The sequence below is a fragment of the Eschrichtius robustus genome, chromosome 2 (genome assembly GCF_028021215.1).
Source record: "Eschrichtius robustus isolate mEscRob2 chromosome 2, mEscRob2.pri, whole genome shotgun sequence".
Taxonomy (NCBI): domain Eukaryota; kingdom Metazoa; phylum Chordata; class Mammalia; order Artiodactyla; family Eschrichtiidae; genus Eschrichtius; species Eschrichtius robustus.
In genome coordinates, this window is record NC_090825.1 from 135,210,112 (window position 1) to 135,231,686 (window position 21,575).

At 38.6% G+C, this 21,575-nt stretch overlaps 1 protein-coding gene across 1 annotated transcript in view; it reads right to left on the reverse strand.

Moving 5' to 3' along the window:
- RNF145 (ring finger protein 145) overlaps positions 1-21,302 on the reverse strand; it is a 72,178-nt gene extending 50,876 nt beyond the window's left edge. Inside the window, exons 1-3 of the mRNA XM_068536307.1 lie at positions 20,967-21,302; positions 13,822-14,025; positions 5,637-5,745 (exon numbers count right to left, since the gene is read on the reverse strand). Of these exons, the coding sequence (XP_068392408.1) occupies positions 5,637-5,745; positions 13,822-14,005 (293 nt within the window). The 5' untranslated portion in view covers positions 14,006-14,025; positions 20,967-21,302. The remainder of the gene's footprint in view (positions 1-5,636; positions 5,746-13,821; positions 14,026-20,966) is intronic.
- Between the last annotated feature and the right edge of the window lie 273 nt (positions 21,303-21,575).

Sequence of the window (21,575 nt, forward strand, 5' to 3'; positions counted from 1 at the left end):
GGTAAGTCTTGAAGATCAAAATCAAAATTACTCCTTGATCCATGGGCTGCAGAAAGGATGTTATATCAGCAGGCATGAAAACATTCAATTTTGTTATATATCTCTGACAGAGCTCTTGGGCAACCAAATGCATTGCCAATGATCAGTAATATTTTGAAAGGAATCTTTTTCTGAGCAGTAGGTCCCAACAGTGGGCTTAAAATATTAGTAAACCATGCTGTAAACTGTTATGCTGTCATCCAGGTTTTGTTGTTCCATTTATAGAACACTGGCAGAGTAGATTTTAGCATAATTCTTAAGGGTCCTAGGATTTTCATAATGGTCAATGAGCATCGGCTTCAACTTAAAGTCACCAGCTGCATTAGCCCCTAATAGAGTCAGCCTGTCCCTTGAAGCTTTGAAGCCACTGACCTCTCTAGGTATAAAAGTTCTAGACTGCATCTTCTTCCTTATAAATATAACACTGTTTTGTCTACACTGAAAATCTGTTCTTAAGTGTAGCCTCCTTCATTAATGATCTTAGCTAGATCTTCTGGATAACTTTTTGCAGCTTCTACATCAGTACTTGCTGCTTAACCTTGTACTTTTATGTGATGAAGATGGTTTCTTTCCTTAAACCTCATGAACCAACCTCTGCTAGCCTCAAACTTTTCTTGGGCAGCTTCCTCACCTCTCTCAGCCTTCGTGGAATTGAAGAGAATTAGGGCCTTGCTCTGGATTAGGCTTTGGTTTAAGGGAATGTTGTGGCTGGTTTGATCTTCTCTCCAGACCACTAAAACTTTCTCCATATCAGCAATAAAGCTGTTTAGCTTTCTTATCATTCATGTGTTCACTGAAGTAGCACTTTAATCTCCCTCAAGAACCTTTCCTTTATATTCACAACTGGGCTAAGTGTTTGGCACAAGAGGCCTAGCTTTCAGCCTATCACAGCTTTCGACATGCCTTCCTCATTAAGTTTAATAATTTCTAGCTTTTGATTTAAAGTGAGAGACATGACACTTCCTTTTACTTGAACACTTAAGAGACCACTGTAGGGTTATTAATTGGCCTAATTTCAATATTATTGTGTCTCAGGGAATAGGGAGGACCAAGAAGAGGGAGAGAGATGGGGAAATGGCCAGTCAGTGGAGCAGTCAGAACACAGAGCATTTTATTAAGTTTGCCATCTTATATGGGTGCAGTTTGTGGTGACCTAAAATAATAACAATAGTAACATCAAAGGTCACTGATCATAGATCACCATAACAAATATAATAATGAAAAAGTTTGAAACACTGCAAGAATTACCAAAATGTGACAGAATCATGAAGTGAGCAAATGCTGTTAGAAAAATGGCACTGATGGACTTGCTTGATGCAGGGTTGCCACAAACCTTCAATTTGTAAAAAAAACTGCAGTATCTGCAAACCAAGGCAAACCCCAATAAAACAAGGTATGCCTATACATGTATTAAAGCAAAGAGAGACCCAGCTTTTCAAGAGTTCATGAAATTTTCAATATAAGGAATTAATACTTGCAAATGTCTTTTTCTACAGCCAATTTTTGAAGTATCAAATTCATTATTTAAATTATCCAAGTATTGATTTTCCTTCTCAGGACCATACTACACTCTACCTTGATATAAGTAGACTGGAGTGAATGCTGGAAAATATTTGCAAATCATTTAACTGAGAAGGCACTTGTATCTAGGATATGTAAAGAATTCCTACAACTCAATTTTTTAAAAAAGACAAATAACCCAAGTAAATAATGGGCAAAGGATCTGAATAAACATTTCTCCAAGGAAAACTTACAAATGGTTAATGAACACATGAAAACATGCTCAACGTCATTAGCCATCAGAGAAATGCAAATCAAACACACAATGAAATATCAGTCCACACTTACTATGATGGCTATACTGAAAAAGACAGATATCAACAAGTATTAGCAAGGATGTGGTGAAACTGGAACACTCATACACTGCTGGTGGAAATGTAATAGTGCAGCCACTTTAGAAAATAGTCTGGTAGTTCCCCAAAAGTTTAAACATAGATACTATATGATCCAGCAATTCCACTCCAAGGTATATGCACCCCCCCACACAAAAAGGACACCTACACAAAAACCATAAATGTTCATAGTGTTATTCGTATCAGCCAAAAAGCAGAAACAACTCAAATGTCCATCAATGGATGAATGGATAAACAAAATGTGTTATATTCATACAACAAAATATGATCTGGACAGAAAAATGAAGTACTGATACATGCTACAACATGGATGAACCTTGAAAACACGCTAAGTGAAAGAAGCTAGGCACAAAGGATCACATACTATACAATTCAATGTATATGAAATGTCCAGAATAAGCCAATCCATAAAGACAGAAAACAGACTGACATGCATAAGGCTAGGGGAAGGGGATTGGTAGGAAATTGGAAGTGACTGCCGATGGATACAGGGTTCCTTTCTGGAGTGATAAAAATGTTCTAAAATTGATTGGGGTGATGATTTACACAGATCTGTGAATGTATTCAAAACCATTGAGCTGTACACTTTAAACAGGTATCTGAATTATATCTTAATAAAGCTGTTATTTTTTTAAAAAGATACTTGTTTAAGAAGCTGCCACATGAAATATGAACCTTTATACTTTTTAAACTAAAAAATTCAGCCTTAATAGTCTGTAAATGAGACACCTTCAAGACACAAAGTTTATTAAACGTGACATTTTATTAATTATTCAAGGATTAACACATCTTTGCTAATCTTTTTGAGATAGCACCATGTAGTGTCAATTATACTAAAAAGAGAAATACTAAAATATGCCATAACTTGAAATTTGTTAGTTTAACACCAAAACTAACTCCATAAGATAGGCATTGTTTTACTTTACAGTTTTGAAGAATCAACTTGCCAGGGTAACATATTTACTAAGTAGGGAAACTACTTCATATCCTACTGATTCTAAAACTAATTTTCCTTCCACTAACCATGCTATTTCCCTAACAGGACTGAACTAGGAATCCGAAAACCTGGATTCAAGTTAAAGTCTGGGATCATGCCTTCCTAGATGTTGGCCAATTTCAGTTTTTTCATCTGTAAATCTCAAAGGATTATAAGAAGGATCAAAATGAAATAAAAAATAAGAAATGTTTTTGCACACTGTAAAATTTTATTACAATTCTTTTTACTGTTTAAAATAAATATAAATTTTCTGATAATGAAAACAAACTTTAAATATTGGAAAAAACATTCCTATAAACTAAAAGTAAAACGTTGAAATTGGCAAAGAAAAATGGTTAGAAAAAGGCTTTCTTTATCTCTGACACTGTTAGGGTCCCCTTTATCCCTACATAACAGAATTTTGATCTCTCTAGAAAAGCCCTGGATGATAATACTGCAGATAAAATAGAGATACAAGGTTTTAGCCATCACTACATCACTAAACCTCATGGAAACCAAAAAACCATAAGGGGAAAGTGCTGGTTCAGTGTTCTTTCACCAGGAATTATAACAACATATAAAAATAACAATTTTAATAGCTCTACCTTCAACTTTCAGATTTCTTTGATTGATCATCAAAATCCTATCAACTCTAAAAAGATAGCATTATATAGCTATACCATGGAATACCCCGCCATGAAAAAAAATCTTTTTTTAAAGACTAACAACACAGGAAAATGCTCACAAAACATCGCTGCATAATAAAAGCAAGACATAAGAAAGTTAAAATTCACTGAGCACTTATGATGTGTCAGAAATTGTGCTAAGAGTTTTAAATGCTTAATCTTAATGAATCTTTATAATAGCCCCTTAAAATATTATCAGCATTTTACAGGTGAAGAAACTGAGATGTACCTTTCTGGTAAGTGACACTAAGGTTATAGAGCAGTAAATGAGAAACATGGATTTGAACCTATCCAATCCCCATCCATTCTTCCAAAAGATATGTCATTCTTAGGTGCCCAAACACTCATTTTACACACTAAAATGGTGACTAAGGAGCCCATGCTCTAACTACTGCATTATACTCCATAGATACCATTTTTATTTAAAAATGAATAAATTAAGATAGGTTAGTGTCTCCAGCTTGAGCTGAGATTCAGAAGTGTCTGGGTAAGGCCACAGGAACAGACTGCGTCAGGGTTTGGGACTGGTGGTCCTGGAATGGGAAGGATATCCTGTTGTCTGAGTCAGTGCTGGCCCTTGGACTCCTAGTCTAGGCTCTATGGAGAAAGATGCTGTAGGAAAAGGCTCAAGCTGTTCCCGTGAAGGAGGCTAAGACACAGGGACATACTTGTGTGACACGAAATTAGAAAAGCCTAGAGTAAAGCAGCTTGATTTGAAGCACTGTGACAATTACAAACATGCAGCACTGCTCTTGCAGCTCCATATTTTGCAATTCTGACATCCAAGAACATACCCTGGGCAAGGATAGCAGCAGAAGTTAAAGAGTAAGACACCACCCTCCAGGTACCATTTTGAGCAGAGGAAATCAACCAGATAGGAACAGAGGAGAAGAATGTGAGAAGACTGAGTTTCTGGGAAATACTTGGGGGACTTCAGGAAATAACTAGATGAAATAAGGAAGATGGAGGTCCTGCTTCAGCAAAAGGGACCAAGAGTCAGTGACTGTTAGTAACTGTCATTCTTTTGTACCCAATGAAGTGGTGAAAAGTGGAAGGTATTAAAAAACTGGAAGGAAATAACAGAATCTTAACAGGTCTATCTCAGGGTGGTATAATTTCAGGTGATTGCTACTGCCTTTAAATTTTCTATATTTCCCAAAAACTGCCTACAGCGAACAGTATAATTTTATAATCAGGGGGAAAAAGGTTTTTTAAAAGTCAACCATTCAATTCTAGTAATACAAAAATGCTATTTCTAAGATTAAATTTCAAACCTACACCAAAATCTGTGTTTCAAACCTCTAGAAAATTATATCTTGTTATATATGCAAAGTAACTGCCACTCTTCTTAGAATTGGGAGTACATTTTGCTACAGTTACACATTTCAATCAAAACAAATATTGTACCCACAAAACTTATTCTACCCCATTACATGTACTGTTAACAATATTAACAATTTTAATATTGTTTCAAAGTAAGAAGCTCATATTCATTGGCAGACCAGAGTCTTAAAATTTAGGACCAGCAGACCAAGACAAACAGACAATACTTCTAAAGAGGCAGAAGTTCTGAGCTATACAATTAACCTCGTGAAATAATTTATATCAATCATCCACTATATACATGGTTGCACCTTATGCTGATAACTCATGCATCATAAACCGACTTCCTAAAATGATGACAGTAATGAAGTCCGTAATTGTTAAATAGTTCCTGTATCCTGTCTTTGGATATTCTTTTCTCAGGTAATAAAGAAAAGCTCATGGGTATCTTTGTAAACATACCCTTAAGGTCCGTTTCATAGTAAGATTGTTTTTAAAAGCAGAAAAAAATTTTGAGACATAACCCCAGCTATTAATCCTATATGATAATATTCATTTAGAAAACAAGTATCAAAAAAAAGTCTGTTTTGGATACCTACCAAAGCCTCAGCTTCTTAACAGTGTTCATGAAAAGTATTTTATTGGTAAAGGAAAACTTTAAATTCAGTCATACATTTCAAAAATGGCTCACATTCTTACCTGGAGATTTGATGTCCAGCATAGAGGAGCAGGGCAGTCAAAAAATATAGGTAAAGCTGAACCAGATGCTGCCTGGGCAAGGTTAGTAGCACAACACTTAAGATATAACCTGTAGTAGAAGTTAAGAGAGATATAAATAAAATTCGATTCTAATTTAGTCTTCCAGTTAATTACAATAATAAAAAGAGCTTGAAGTAAATTACTTCCCAATTAGGTTTCAACAACTTTGAGGTTTTTTACTTCACTACCAAAGCAAGTTTAGGACAGCAAAATCAGTATGGATTTTTCTATTAAAAATATAAAGCATTTTTCATTTCCTTTGTAAATTTTTCTACTTTATAATCAAATATATCACACAAAGGTACAAGAGGGTTTACTCCATCATCTACCTTTCCTTGTCTCCTTATTTCTTCTATGCCATTTCTCTCATTCTCTAGTCCCAGAAGAACTGAGTGTCTTACTGTCCCTCTCTATGACTGCGCTTTCTATGTGACTCAGATTTTATTTTTCCAACTCCAAAAGACACTCTACCTCCTGTATCTTCAATCATTCCCTTGACACCATCCTCAACTCTTTTTTCAAAGGATGTGCAGGGCTCTTCTCCCCAGTCTTAAAGAAAAACTTCTCTCCACACTGATTTCTCCTTTTCCTATTACCTATTTTTCTCATTCCACTGACAAATGTTATAAATTATCTGTACCAAAGCCTCTATTTTCTAACTATTATTCCCTCTTTACCCTTTACAATCTTAGATCCTCTACAAACCCCCTTTTCTTTTCTCTAAAGAAACTTGAAAGTCAACAATTACCTACTTGACAAATCTAAGACTCAAGTTTAATCCTTGTCCCAGCATCTGAAGCAACTACCCTCAAAACTTATTCTCTGGCTCTGTGACGTGGATTTCCTTTTACCCTCTAAATCCTCCTCTCTACTTTCTTTTCACCCTCTCAAGTGAACACAGAAAATTTAGTTCCTGAACAACTTCTATTCTCTATATAAAGTATCTAGCTCAAAGAATCTATTTTCTTGTTTCAAATATACCATTCCAGATGACACAACAATAGTTCTGAGAACCCACTACATAAGCAAAAAACCTTACTCATTTCCTATTCTAAGTAGACATCTCGTAGCTCATGATGCCTGAGATATACTCCACTTAAAGGTTCTCATATACAATAAGTACAAACTGAGCTCCCATCCTCCTCCCTCAACAAGCTAGCTCACCTCACCCTCTTTCACTCTCCTAAATCCCATTCACTCTGACTCAAACCTGAGTCCCCTGTTATCACCCAGTCCCACTGAGTCTTCCTCAACAGATCTCTTACGTTACCCCTCCTTCCCAGTCCCTATGCCCCGTCTTAATCCGCTCTGTAATGTAATAATTTATTGATACTAATTGCTATTTTTCTTTGTCTCTTCCCATCCTTATCCATCCTATGCTTTGTTACCAGGGTAATATTCCCAAAACTATCACTTTCATTTAGACAACTCTCTTGCTCTAAAACCTTCAAAAGTTTTGAACCTCTCAGTGTAACATTCTATGTCTTGCAAAAATCTGATCCTAGTTTATTTTCCTCTTATGAATGAGTCTTTATTAGGGCACAGATGTCCCTTCTTAGCACCTAATGTCTCGCTCATGCTGAATCGATCATGCTTAAAGCTAAAGAAACAGGAGTGGTGCTACAGACTACAGACTTCCCACACATCCGAACTTCAAGAACAACCCAGCAGAAGCCAGAGATACATATTTCTATCTGCTTTTCACTTCTTAAAATAATTTCCCCCAAATAATTGTGTTAATCCCTATCTCACAGGACCTTAGAAGTATTTAAAAGGATGTTTATTATATTTAGCAAGCATTTTTACTGTTTGTGGCTGAAGGATTTTCTAATCAGTCTACTGCATGAAACGTTTCCTTAAATTCTTGACTTTTAATGAACTATCGTTTTCCTTTCCAGATATTATCTTTCCCTTCTCCTGCACATCTCATAAAATGAGCTGCCAAATCCTCTAGATGGAACATACTCATTTCATTCATTCTTTCAATTATTCAGTCATTCAACCAACATTATTATGTGTAAAGTATTATCCATATGCATTCCTAGACATGGAAAATCCAAAGGAAAAAAAAAGATTCACAGTCTAGTGAAAAAACAAACAAGAACAAAAGTATGATACATTACTGGTGCTCTATTAAACAAAAATTAGAAGGGCTATGGTTAAGTGATTAAGTTTCACCTGGACCTCAAAGAATGAATGGATCTTTACTAGGCTAAGAAAAGGGGGAAACATTCTAAGAAAAAAGAACACAGCAGGTCCAAAAGCCATGAAAGCACGAAGGATATTTTCAGGAGACAGTAAATTCTATAGGCTAGACTAGATTCTGGTGTAAATAGAAAGAGTATTGGGAGGGCACTGGGAGATGATGCTGATAGAACTGGTGGCTAAAGCCTCAGTATAAAGACTTAAATATGATAATAAGGAGCTTAGCCTGGGCTAACGTTCTCAGATCCTTTAGATACCATTTAGGTGAGGTAAGAAAACAAAAAACAACAAAAACCATATGGCTCACCTATACCCCCATTTTCACATTCCAGTGAAAAAATAATTCTGTGATAAGAAAATATATCACACAAGAAGATTTTTGAGAGATTATGAATACTTATGCTGATATAAGAGCAGTAGGAATAAATCATCCGAACTACAATAAACAGTTGATCCTTGAACAATGCCGGGGTTAGGAGCACCAACCCCTCCCCCTCCTCTTCAGTAGAAAACCTGAGTGTAACTTTACAGTTGGCCCACCGTATCCACAGTTCCACATCCACGGATTCAACCAACTGTGGATCATGTAGTACTGTAGTACGTATCTACTGAAAAAATCCACATATAAGTGGACCTGCACAGTTCAAGGGTCAACTGTATACATAATCTAATTATTTGAAAAATACAAAACTACTGCAGATGCAAATATGCATCATTATTCACGCTATAGGATTATCCAAACAGAACACAACAAACTAAATTGATAATGATGAAGCTAACCCAACAGTAATGTATAATTAAAAAGCAAGACTGGCAGTATTTAAAAATGATGACCTGCTTAAAATAACATTGATGAATCTTCCTAACAAAATATAGAAATTTCTAATATTTAAAGGATTATTTTAGCAGTGGGGGAAAAAATGAGGACATGGAATAAAACAGTAGCTTTGGATATAGAGTTGGCAGGGTCAGCTATGAGATACATATTCAAATACGTCTTAGTGGTGATCTACTGGTGAGTGGTTGAGAACAAGGAAGTGAAGATGGTTCTGATGTTTTTAGCTTAGATAACTGAGAGGATGGCTTTGCTATTAAGACAGGAAATACACAAGAAGGAAGAGGTTTGAGTTGAAGTAAAGATGATGAGTTCAGTAATAAGTTGAGGTGTCTGTAGAATATTTAGGTGGAGATATCTAACGGTAGTTAGAAATTCATTTATTCAGCATCAGGCACTAGCTAAGTACTGGGAATACTGAGATAATAGACAACCCCAATCCTACCTTAAAGGAGTTAACAATCTAGTTAGGAAGATAGATGAGCATATGGACCCTTAGAATGCAGCACAATAAGTGCTATGGTGGAGGTATGAACTGGATACCATGGGATCAAAGAGGAGGAACACTACCACAGGCTAAGGTGGTCAAAAAAGCTGTGAAAAGTGTAGATAGAGATTTGTAGCCAAAACTATGTGAAATCACCCAAACGACAGAAGATGAAAATTAAACACAAATTCTGGGAATATCAAGACTAAAGAAGTCCAAAGAAAAAAATACAGCAAAAGAGTCAGAAGGAATGGTCAATAAGTTAGAAGAATACAGAAACATTTTTAAAAAAGAGAAAGTGGTCAACAGCTTCACAAACATGGAAAGGTCTGCAGAATAGGGATATAAATGAAGTTTGAGTTTTACATGTTAGGTCGCTAATGATTTTAATGACTGCAGTTACAACAGAACTATTCTCATATCCACTCTTTCCTTTGCTACTGCTACCATGCTAGCTCTGGCTCTCATTACCTCTTGCCTAAAATCCTAATTGGTCTTCTTACCTCCAGTTTCTCCCCTCCCCAACCTATTATCCTATACAACATTGCCTAATCAATTTTAAGATGCAGCTCACCTGCTCAAAATTCCTTACTGACCCATCACTAGCTACCAAATTAAGCACAATACCTAACATTTGTATTCAGGGTTTTTCACAAATGGCCCCATTCTTCCTTTTCAATATTATTTCTATTCCCCTTTTTATATCCTATATGCTGCAAAACAGTTCTATAATTAACATTCCACCAATTACATTTGGACAGTCACTTTTCTTTGCTGTTCTCAGACAGAACCAACACTGGAAAGCTTCTAAGTTCAAAGGTACAATTATACTCCATAAGCAAAAATATTAACACTGCCCACCTTGATTTTTAAGCTCTTAATAACAAACAATTAGAGGCTATAAAGGGGAAAAAAACTCATAATAGTAATAAAAAAGATAAAATACCTAGGAACAAACTTAACAGTAAGTCTAAGACCTATATAAAGAAAACGTTAAACACTCCAGAAGGACTCAAAAGAAATCTGAACATAGCAAGTCTCTCTGTGCTAAGGAAGAGTTAGCATCCTTAAGTTCTCTCTTCATCCTAACTTAAAATTTTAATAGTTTGCAATCTCAGCAAAAAGGTCAACAGGGTTGTTTTTGGAACAAGATTAGATAATTCTGAAGTTTATATAGAAAACTAATAATAACAAAAAAACTCAGAGAGGGAAATAAAGAAAAATGAAGAGACTAATTCTATCAGACAGTAAAATATAATCTAAATCCTCAATAATAAGAAACTAAAAAAACAGAAGAAAAAGTTTAGAAATGGAATAAAACACACTGTACAAGCAGATAAATTCTAAATGGAGCAAAAGACTTAAATGTAAAAAATGACAAAACAAAAATAATGCAATAAAACATGACAATACTTTATAAACTCAAAAACAGAGAAGGCTTTTTTTAATTGATTCAAAATCCTAAAGCTATAGGAAAAAAATGATAAATTCAATCACATAAAACAAATTCTGCATGTCAAAAAAATCTGAAGCAAAATCAAGAGAACTGAAATTGGAAAATATAATTCCAACTCATCACACAGGGTTTATTTCCCTAGTATATACCAAACTCCCATAAATTGGTAAGAAAAGGCTAACAAACCCATAGAAAAGTGAGCAAGGGACATGTACTGACAACTCAGAGGAGGAAATACACGTTTTTTTAAAACACGTGAATAAATTCAATCTCACTCATAAGAGAAATACAAATTAATACTACATTAAAAAACAACCATTTTTCACTTACTGAGCAGCCAAATATTAAAGTATGATAACTCTGTTTTGATAAGGATATAGGATTTCAGGAACTCTCATCCACCGTTTGTGGAGGTACAAAATAGTAAAATCCTATGGAGAGCGTTATCAATCAATAGTACAAATGTATATATACTCTTTAACCCGGCAGTTTCACTTCTAATAACTTATCCCAAGGCTATATTTGCACCTTTTGAAATGATGGCTATACAAAATTATTTAGTACAACACTGAATGAAACAGCAGAAGACAGAAGCTATCTAAAACATCCTCCAATGAAGCAATTCGTGCAATAAATTACGGTACAGCCATACAAGGGTACCGTGCCACTATGAAACAGAATTGGAGGGCTGGGGGGAGAGTGAGGCCTCAAGAGTTCATCAGAATCTTAAGATTTGGCAGAACAGAAAGTGTCAACGTAAAAAAACAGTAAATATCTAAAAACAGCAGTTATGGCTCTATGATACATCATTAAGTTAAAACAAAGTTTCAGAAGAGTAGTATTATCATCTGTACTAAAAAGGGAAATATATACATTTGTACTTCTCTATTATATTTACATTTATATATCAATATATCTTTATATTTACTTATACATGCATAAAAATATCCATAGAATTATACACAAGGAAATAAAAATAGCTACTTGTTGGGACTCAAAGTGAGAACTTAGTGGATGAGGAACAGAGATAGGAGGAAGGCACTTTTCACTGTGTACCTTTTATGCTTTTTGGTTTTTGAACCATAAACTACCAATTTTAAAAATTTATTTAAGGGTGAAATTCTGTAAACTGGAACATTACATAAACACTACATAATACTGACACAGAGGTTACTCTAACCAAAAAACTGTTCAAGCTGAAAATATCTACTCATGCAATCACTGAGCTTACTCTACCATAGCATGTAATAAGTGTATTTAAGGAGGCTCAACTGGGGCTCCCCTGGTGGCGCAGTGGTTAAGAATCCTCCTGCCAATGAAGGGGACACAGGTTCGAGCCCTGGTCCAGGAAGACCCCACATGCCGTGGAGCAACTAAGCCTGTGTGCCACAACTACTGAGCCTGTGCACCTAGAGCCTGTGCTCTGCAACAGGAGAAGCCACCGCAGATGAGAAGCCCGCGTGCCGCAACGAAGAGTAGCCCCTGCTCTCCGCAATTAGGGAAAGCCCGCATGCAGCAATGAAAAATAAATAAATAAAAATAAAAGAAGACCGAAAGCCTCCAAATTCTATCTGAATGAGGCTAAGCTTGTAAAAGTATTGATGTCTTTCCTTAAGGAGGGCAGAAATTCCAATGATCTGTCCTTTGTTTTTATTTGCATAAAACTGTATTTTAAAATAAATAAATAAATAATAAATTCTTAAAAAAAAAAAAGGCTCAGTTGAGTTCCCAAAGTTATAAGCTGGTGAGTATGAACTGCAACTGTACTAGGACCCATACAATTTCTGCAATTAATGTTTCTGGTTATTAGGCAGCTGTTTTTATAATAAATATTTCAATCTATTCAGAAATAATACATATGATAATCACATTTTTAAAACCACAGTACGAATTACTTTAGTGATCAAGCTAAAATTCTAAGCCAAGTACCCAATTGTTCTTCTACTACAGACTGGAATTATTTTCCATAAATTGGCTAACATACAAGCCTTGAATAAAGGGCTGAGAATTAGTGTTTTGCAGCATAAAAGAACCTTCTCATTTCAGAGACTTTCCCAAGGTAGTACCAACTAAGAGAGATGAGTTTATTGTACCCAGATGTTCTGCCTCTCGTGCACTGTCTTTTCTACTATACCACACTCCTTCCCACAATGGCTTACTTGGTAATCTCTTAGAGCTGTAAGGGGTTCTCAGGGCTAAGTTCTGAAACGCAGAAAGTTCTTTTATAGATAAAAATAAGTCTCATAGAGACAGGACAACCCTTAACAATTTTATAAAAGATAAGCTTTACAAATTTTAAAAAGATATACTTGTTGACAGACAATTCTAATAATAAAAATATTAATAAAACCACTACAGTACATCATTCAAACCACATCTTGAGTTATAAAACAGCAATGTTAAATGAAAATATATTGTTGCTATCATTACATATAAAACAAAAACTAACCTAAAAATTAAGAATCATGACTTTTATTCTAGATGGATTTTATCTGCTTCCTGCCTGTATTTCTTGACTTTAATTTCTTTAACCTTTAACTCTAATTTCTTTCCACATTATTTCTACCACTAACTCCAAATCATATCAATTATATTTCAAGGAGCACTTTTCTTAATATTATAATATCATTTTCCATGTTTCGTTTAACTGAAATGAATACTTTACCTTCAAATGATACTAATGTTTTGGAACAATAAAAATACTGCATTTTAAAAAGCTTACTTTCTGAATTACTACCAAATCCCAAAATAATGACAAATTAGAACAGGCCAAATGCCTGGAAAGGTATTTCCTGTTATTTATTTTATTCATATTAAAATCTAAAATGTTTTCTTCTATGTACATCAATTATATCTTATAAACCTAGAAGAAAAAAATAAATTAAAAAATAAAATGTTTTCTTCTGCCTTCTCGTTTCATACAGTAAAATAAATCCAACACTGTCTGTTTTCCTCTACCCCTAATAATTCATGTGCAATTGTAAGACAAATAAGACTATAAACAAGATTCATATTCATCAACTATATTACTGTCATCTCAATGTAAAAGGACTTCATTTTACCCAAATTTAAGAATATTCAAAGACATAAAATAAATCAGAATGCTCACCAGAAGCTTAAGAAAGATACTGTAGACACTTACCTACATAATGCATATTAAGAGCCAAATACTTATACTGGAAAAGAGGGTTGTTATTGAGGCTACTCCTCTGGATCTGCTGGAAGAAGGAGCTGACATCCCATCTGTACAGGACATCCAACAGCATGATGCTTGGCACCCGCAGGGCCACATTTAACACTGCCTCCAGTTTCTCCTTTGCAGCCATGTTTTTTTCTTGGAGCAGACCTAAAATTCAGGAGACACAATATATAAAAATAAGTTACCTCAAATAGCTTTCAGATATCCTCTTATCAATCTAATGGATTCTCACATACTACACAAAAACTATGTTACAATGTAAAAAAAGCTCCTTAGACACATCTACTACTTCTAGATATTTAGGAAATAAGCTTTGTATTGTGTTTTCACATGGACTCTCTCAGGTCTGCTCAACTTTAAGACTCTGATGAAATGTTCAGACCTCAAAATTTGTTTATAAAAAGCTCCTGGGCTTCCCTAGTGGCAAAGTAGTTAAGAATCCTGCCAATGCAGGGGACATGGGTTTGAGCCCTGGTCCAGGAAGATCCCACATGCCGCAGAGCAACTAAGCCTGTGCGCCACAACTACTGACCCTGCGCGCCACAACTACTGAAGCCTGTGCGCTTAGAGCCCGTGCTCTGTAACAAGAGAAGCCACCACAATGAGAAGCCTGCGCGCCATAACAAAGAGCAGCCCCCGCTCGCCGCAACTAGAGGAAGACTGCACACAGCAACGAAGACCCAATGCAGCTAAAAATAAATAAGTAAATAAATAAATCCCATAAGCTGCATGGCATGGTCAAAAAAAAAAAAAACCCTCCTAATTCCAAATCTAGGCATTTAACAAAACACCCTATAAGAATACTGTAACCTTTGTCCAATTATCTTGAAAAATTCACTTCTATAAAAATCTTTGAGATTTATGCAGCTTTTTAAAAAGAAGGCAAATTTTAAATAGTTATTACATGAAAAAGCCTAAGTTACTCAATAAGAATTTCATGATTGCACATTTAGCGCACAGCTTCTCGTAGTCTATCCTTTTCCTTATTACTTAAAATCAAAACTGAAGTACTGAATTTATGTGATATAGATACAGTTCAGAGAACTCATGATATAGGTAAAGATAACATTATTTGCAATATTGTTTCCTTGAATCATTAAAATTAAACTTAGTCTGAAATTCCCACAATCTGCCTTCAAAGTAGGAAAAAGCTCATTAAATTCTTCGCCTGACACACAAACATGCTGGCACATGGAAGAAGTCAGGCATTGTGGGTCTGCAGCCTCTGTCTTTGCTTAGCTGTTGATTAGTAGTGGTGGAATGGGGAGAAGAAAAAAAAGGAAGGAAATGAAGGATCTCCCAGACAATCTACTATTTAAAAGGACAATTTGGCGTAATACTGCTTTATATGATACAGCTGCAAATTAATCCAAGGAATTATAGACAAGAGAAGAGAACAAACTGAAGTGGTAAAGGACAATTTTAGGAGTAATGATAATTCTAGATTGTTGCTCTGACAATATTCTTTTAAGAACTTTGCTGAGAAAGCAAAACACACTTCTAGCTTTGGCAGTAATTTCAGACATTACAGGACAAATGAAAACATTGATTTCTGAAGAAAATTATAGTGACAGATTGCTATGTTATGGTTAAATATTTGTCAGTATTTCCATTTCACCCTCTAATTTTCATAGCTTCCTAGCTCAGATAGCTGGGGGGAAAAAAAGGCAGCTCAACTTGGCAAACCATTAATATAAGTTTTTCAATCACTTAAAAACTGATTTATTACATATCATTCCCACTACCCAAATGTTATGTATATCCTACCAATAATGCAGAATTAACATTTTTATAAATAAGAACTGTAATTCTGATTACTTTAAAAGAACAACACCGCTTTAATAATTTTCCTACATAAGAAAAAGATAATATTGTGAGAGAATCACAACCAAATAGCTGTGTCCTAAGGAGAAAAAAGCGCTGAGAAATAAAATCTCTAATCAACATTTATTACAAATTATGCCATTCAGGAACCTAAATTTCTCAAAGCTCATAATATTATTAAGAAAAAAAAATATTCTGGGAAGATATACACCAAAATGTTCACATTAACATCCTTTCAACAGTGGCCCTGGGGTGATTTTTATTCCCCTCTACCTTTTTCTGTTTGCCAAATGTTTCAGTATACCCATGTATTACTTGGTGGGGAGCAGCCCACTTGAAAAAATAAATTCTTGGTAAAAAGTGTAATGTAGGGCTTCCCTGGTGGCGCAGTGGTTGAGAATCTGCCTGCTAATGCAGGGGACACGGGTTCGGGCCCTGGTCTGGGAGGATCCCACATGCCGTGGAGCGACTGAGCCCGTGAGCCACAACTGCTGAGCTTGCGCGTCTGGAGCCTGTGCTCCGCAACAAGAGAGGCCACGATAGTGAGAGGCCCGCGCACCGTGATGAAGAGTGGCCCCCGCTTGCCGCAAATAGAGAAAGCCCTAGCACAGAAACGAAGACCCAACATAGCAATCAATCAATCAATTAATCAATAAAATAAATCTTAAAAAAAAAAAAAAAAAAAGTGTAATGTAATGTGCCTAAGCTATCTAGATGACTTAAGGAAATACACAGAAAGTAACTACTTACTCTGGTGGTCAAACTGGTAACTCAATGCACTTTTGGAATTCATTTCAAAGTACACAAATGATAGATTTTTGTCACAAACCACCAGTCACCAGTGTGAAAATTACCATGGACCTAGGTAAAAATATCACTGAGAGGCTTTATTCTATAATGGAGAAGTATTTTTCCATATTCTAGAATCCAATATAAATCACTACTGCTTTTGTAAGTAACAACAACAACAAAAAGAGACAATTACTGAGTTAATATTTGTGGTCCAGGACTTCCCTGGTGGCTCAGTGGTTAAGAATCCACCTGCCAATGCAGGGGACACAGGTTCGAGCCCTGGTCCAGGAAGATCCCACATGCCACGGAGCAACTAAGCCCGTGTGCCACAACTACTGAGCCTGCGCTCTAGAGCCCGCAAGCCACAACTGCTGAAGCTCGCAGCCCTAGAGCCCGTGCTCCACAACAAGAGAAGCCACCGCAATGAGAAGCCTGCGCACCGCGACGAAGAGTAGACGCCGCTCGCCACGACTAGAGAAAGCCCGCACGCAGCAACAAAGAGCCAACGCAACCATAAATACATACATACACACATAAATAAAAAATATTCGTGGTCCATATTTATTTCATCTGACTTAGAGCCTTTGTATGTTTTTAATGTTTTCATTATTTTTAACTGTGCCCACTTTCACTATTTATTGTAGCTCTTACAGGGGTAAAGAAAAAAATTTAAACCAATCCTGCATTAGAAATCAAAATTTGAAATGCTAAGGAAAAAAATCTCCCAGTTCTTACAGAGGACCATATTTCTATTACAAAAGGCCATTAGCAGAATGGTATACATTCCCTCTTAATTACCACTACTCTTGCCTCACAAACAGAACAAGGATAAAAAGAAAATCTTGGGTTCCTAAAGCTATTGATACAAAAGAACATCCAAGACAGATCCCTAAACTCTACTGCCTGCAGAGAACGAAATATCCCATTGAATAACAAATATATTGCTTACTACATGTTTCATTTATTTCTGTATATGAGTGATATTTCAGTACATCACTGGCAAACTGGCCATGTATAGGGGAGGGACATGGAGGAAACAAGTTTAACACACGGAAAACCAAATCTAAAATGTTACCCACAAGAGCTGTGGAAACAAATGAGAGGTGGGGGAAAAACACATTTTGAACCTTTCTGCAGTAGAAGTGCCACATGATAGGGTGGTGACCATCACAGACAAATACCATAAACCACACTCCGGCACCACAAACTAAACCAACACCTAAACAAAATGTTGAAATATATCTTACTTGCAGATACCTGAAATCACTCACATGTGCCAAATGACTAACTTAAAAACGTGAAATAAAAATGGAGCCTTCTCTACTGGGGTAAAGAGATTATTATACCACTAAGATGTTTGGTTCAAGCCTAATTTATCTTTTTCTTAGATTTGTTAGTGCTAATGAGCATATTCTAAGTCAGAGGGAGCTCAAAATTCTCTTAAAACCAAAACAATACCAAATAAGCCTCGAAAATAAGCAGAAGAGCTGAAGGCAAAGAAAATTCAAAGGTCTGACACTCTCTAAAGCCAAGTATATAAGATACTTCCTGCCTTGTTCAGTTACGTACATTTTGCCTTCTGTGCATGATTTTTTTTTAACATCTGTATTGGAGTATAAGTGCTCCACAATGGTGCACCAGTTTCTGCTTTATATCAAAGTGAATCAGCTATATGTATACGCATATCCCCATATCTCCTCCCTCTTTCGTCTCCGTCCCACCCTCCCTACCCCACCCCTCTAGGTGGTCACCAATGTGCATGATTTTTAAATTTCCTCCTTGAAATGTGAAAAGAACTGGGAAAATAACACTCCACCACACCATCTCAGAAAGTAATGAAAACTAAATACGACTCATAGATGCTTTACACAGTAAAACAGCTTTAAAAAAAAAAAAATCCATCCTTTCTTTCCAATAACAGCAAAAAAAAAAAAGGCTCAACAAAAGCTAACCAGGGCTTCCCTGGTGGCGCAGTGGTTGAGAGTCTGCCTGCCAGTGCAGGGGACTTGGGTTCGAGCCCTGGTCTGGGAAGATCCCACATGCCGCGGAGCAACTAGGCCCGTGAGCCACAGCTACTGAGCCTGCGCGTCTAGAGTCTGTGCTCCGCAACGAGAGAGGCCGCGATAGTGAGAGGCCCGCGCACCGCGATGAAGAGTGGCCCCCGCTCGCCGCAACTGGAGAAAGCCCTCGCACAGAAACGAAGACCCAACACAGCAATCAATCAATCAATCAATCAATAAAATTAAAAAAAAAAAAAAGCTAACCAAAAAGAGGACCAAACCATTTCATTAAATGACATTCCCAGGCTTGGAAGCAGCAAGTTGCTACTTAAAAACACAAGAATGTCCTGTACAAGTATAACATTGCACAGTTCATCCTTCACGTTTGTGGTTAGGACACACAGGGGGCCTCATTCTACACTTTCCTGAAAACACTACATTTTGGTTTTGAATATGAAGAAATCAAACAAATCATCAACAATACGAAAAACCTAAGTTTTTAAAGTCATAGCTCTTCTCATCTGCTGAAGAATTATGTTAAATAAGAAAAAGAAATGAAAATGTTATCTTACCCAAAAAATGAACAGAATTCACATCTCCTGGACAAAACAAAGAATGCCATATAATCCAATTTAAAATTATTCAGTACAGTATTAGATAATTTAATGCCTAAAGTTTTTACACCTTTTTCCCTCAGCACAGAAGAAAAACTATCATTCATCATCTTTGTCCAATCCAATTTGAAAAACAAAACAAAATTATACCATCAGCTAAAGCCAATCTTCAGAAAGACAGATTTTCTGGCTGTCCATATCCCTGAAAATGTCAGAGGGCAGAGCAAAAACCTAAAATCATAAGTAAACTCAGCCAAAAACTTAGATACCAGGGAGAACGCACTTCTTACATAAGCATTGGCACAAGTTTTAAATATAGCTGGCCCTCCCCACTCCCACTCACTGCTAGCTAACTTTGTACCTGATTTCCACATAAACTACTAGCAATTCTGTGGTTTCTGGTCATCTCCAAATCGACAAAGATAGGGAGTCCACTCTGAATACAAGGGCCATCCTTCAACTTAAGCAGCCAGAGAGAGGAAATAAAAACTGCTCTCTCTGTCATTGGGCGCTCAGCCTGGGTCATGACTGCAGCACCGACAGCTCATCCTTTGGGCAGGATTCAAGATTCACCGGAACTGCACAGTCCGTATTTTAAAAAATAAAAAGACACAGTCCCTCTCCTTTCCTTTCAAACTAGTTTCCTGTTTACTGCAGGCTGCGATGCAAAGCCATCCATTAATCTTTGATGCCTTCTCACTGCAAAGCCCCCTTCCTCTCTCCCCGCACCTCCTCCCCCGCCCCCCACGCCTGCTGATCTCAGTTGCGTTTGAACTATAGTAACCCCAACCCAGCTCGCTGCAAAGCAGGCGCTGCCGCGGGGCTAAGGGATTACGTCCACAAAAACTCTGCCAGGAGAGAGGCCCGTGCCAGGGAGCTCCCCTCCTGTCTGGCCAAGGGTGCTGGCTCGGCCGCGCCACGCACCAAAAAGATGCTGAAGAAAGACACGGGCGAAGTTCTTCATCCCTGAACAGAAAGGGGACCCATTCCTGAAGGAGGGCAAGGGTCTCGGGGTCCTTGGTTGGTAAAAGCATAAGTGGAGGGGGATGCGGAAAGGATGGCAAACGAGAGAGGAAGCGATGGGGACAAAAAGGGATGAGGACCCCTTTTACTGTAAAAAAAGGACTGACAGACGCCATGCAGAGCAAATGGGTCCCCACTTGAAGAATGACTTGGCAGGCCTTTCCGCACCCCCAAACAACCTCAAACCGAATGAAAGGGGAGAAGCTGAGTTTGGGGCTGTGTAAACCAAAGAAGACTAGGGTGAAATAAAAGAGGGAGGGAAGCTTGTGAGCAAAGTGGACAAAAACGAAAAAGAAGGAAAGTTGGAAGTGGGAACTGGAAGAAAGGAGCTAGAAAGGAGCAGCTAGGAAAGGGGCAGCTCAGAAAGGGGCTTAAAAAAGGCCCCGAAATGGGGTACTGGGGAGGCGATGGGGGAGTGCTCAGAGCGAGGGCATCTAAGGAATGCCGGGGGAGATGAGAGAGCTCCAGGAGGGTGGAGGGTGGAAAGGCGGCGAACAAGGCCCGGGAGCCGGGAAAGGGGGCTCTAAGCTGGGCCCCGGGAGGGGAGGGCAGAGTCGGAGACAGCCGAAGGGGGGGCCAGGAGGACCGCGGGAGGGACTGGCGGTTGGGAGGGAGAGAGGGGCGCTGCGGGTGAAGAGGGGATGTGGACGCCGCCGAAGCTTGGTAGAAGAGGAGGGAGGCGAACGGGGGAAGGGGCGAAGGGGGAGAAGAGGACAGAGCGGGCGACTGGATGGGGGAAGGGAGGAGGGAAGGGGGAGGGGGGTGAGAGAGGATATGGCATGCGAACCGGGCGCCGGGATAGGAGTGGGCCGGCCGGGGCGGACGGCTCGGTCACCTCAGGCTGCGGCCTCCTTCCCCGCGGGGCAGCGCCGCCGGCGGACAGACGGACTCCGCAACTCCCCGGCTCTCTCGCCTGCCCTCTCCTTCTCCTCGGGCGGTGGCGGCGGGGGCCGGGACGGCGCGGCTCACAGAGGCGGCTCCTCCGCGCCGGGCCTTGGATGCAGCGTCTTGGGAGGCGGCGGCAGCGGCGGCGGCAGCGGCCCGACCCGTGCGGTCACCATCGTACGCGGCGGCAGGCGCTCGCGGGCCGAGCTCTTCAGCAGCCGGCGGCAGCCATGACCCCTTTCGTTCACTCTTCCAGCCCCCGGCGCTCTGCCGCGGCGGTGGCCGCGCTCCCGCGCTCTGCGCCTGCGCGCGGCGCTGCCAGCGCGGCGCGCCCCTCCCCCGCACGGGCGCGCGCGCACACGCGGTCACTGGCAGTCGCTCTGGCCGGGTGGTTCCCGCGCCGCCTCCGGTAAGTGGGCGGGAGACACAAGCCTCCCGCAGCCCACACTGGCGGGCTCCCGCCGCAATGGAGACGCGTACAACGCCGACATCTGCACGCGCACTGTGACACGCGCCATTCTGACACGTGCTGTTTCACACTCCCCAAACACCAGGAGCC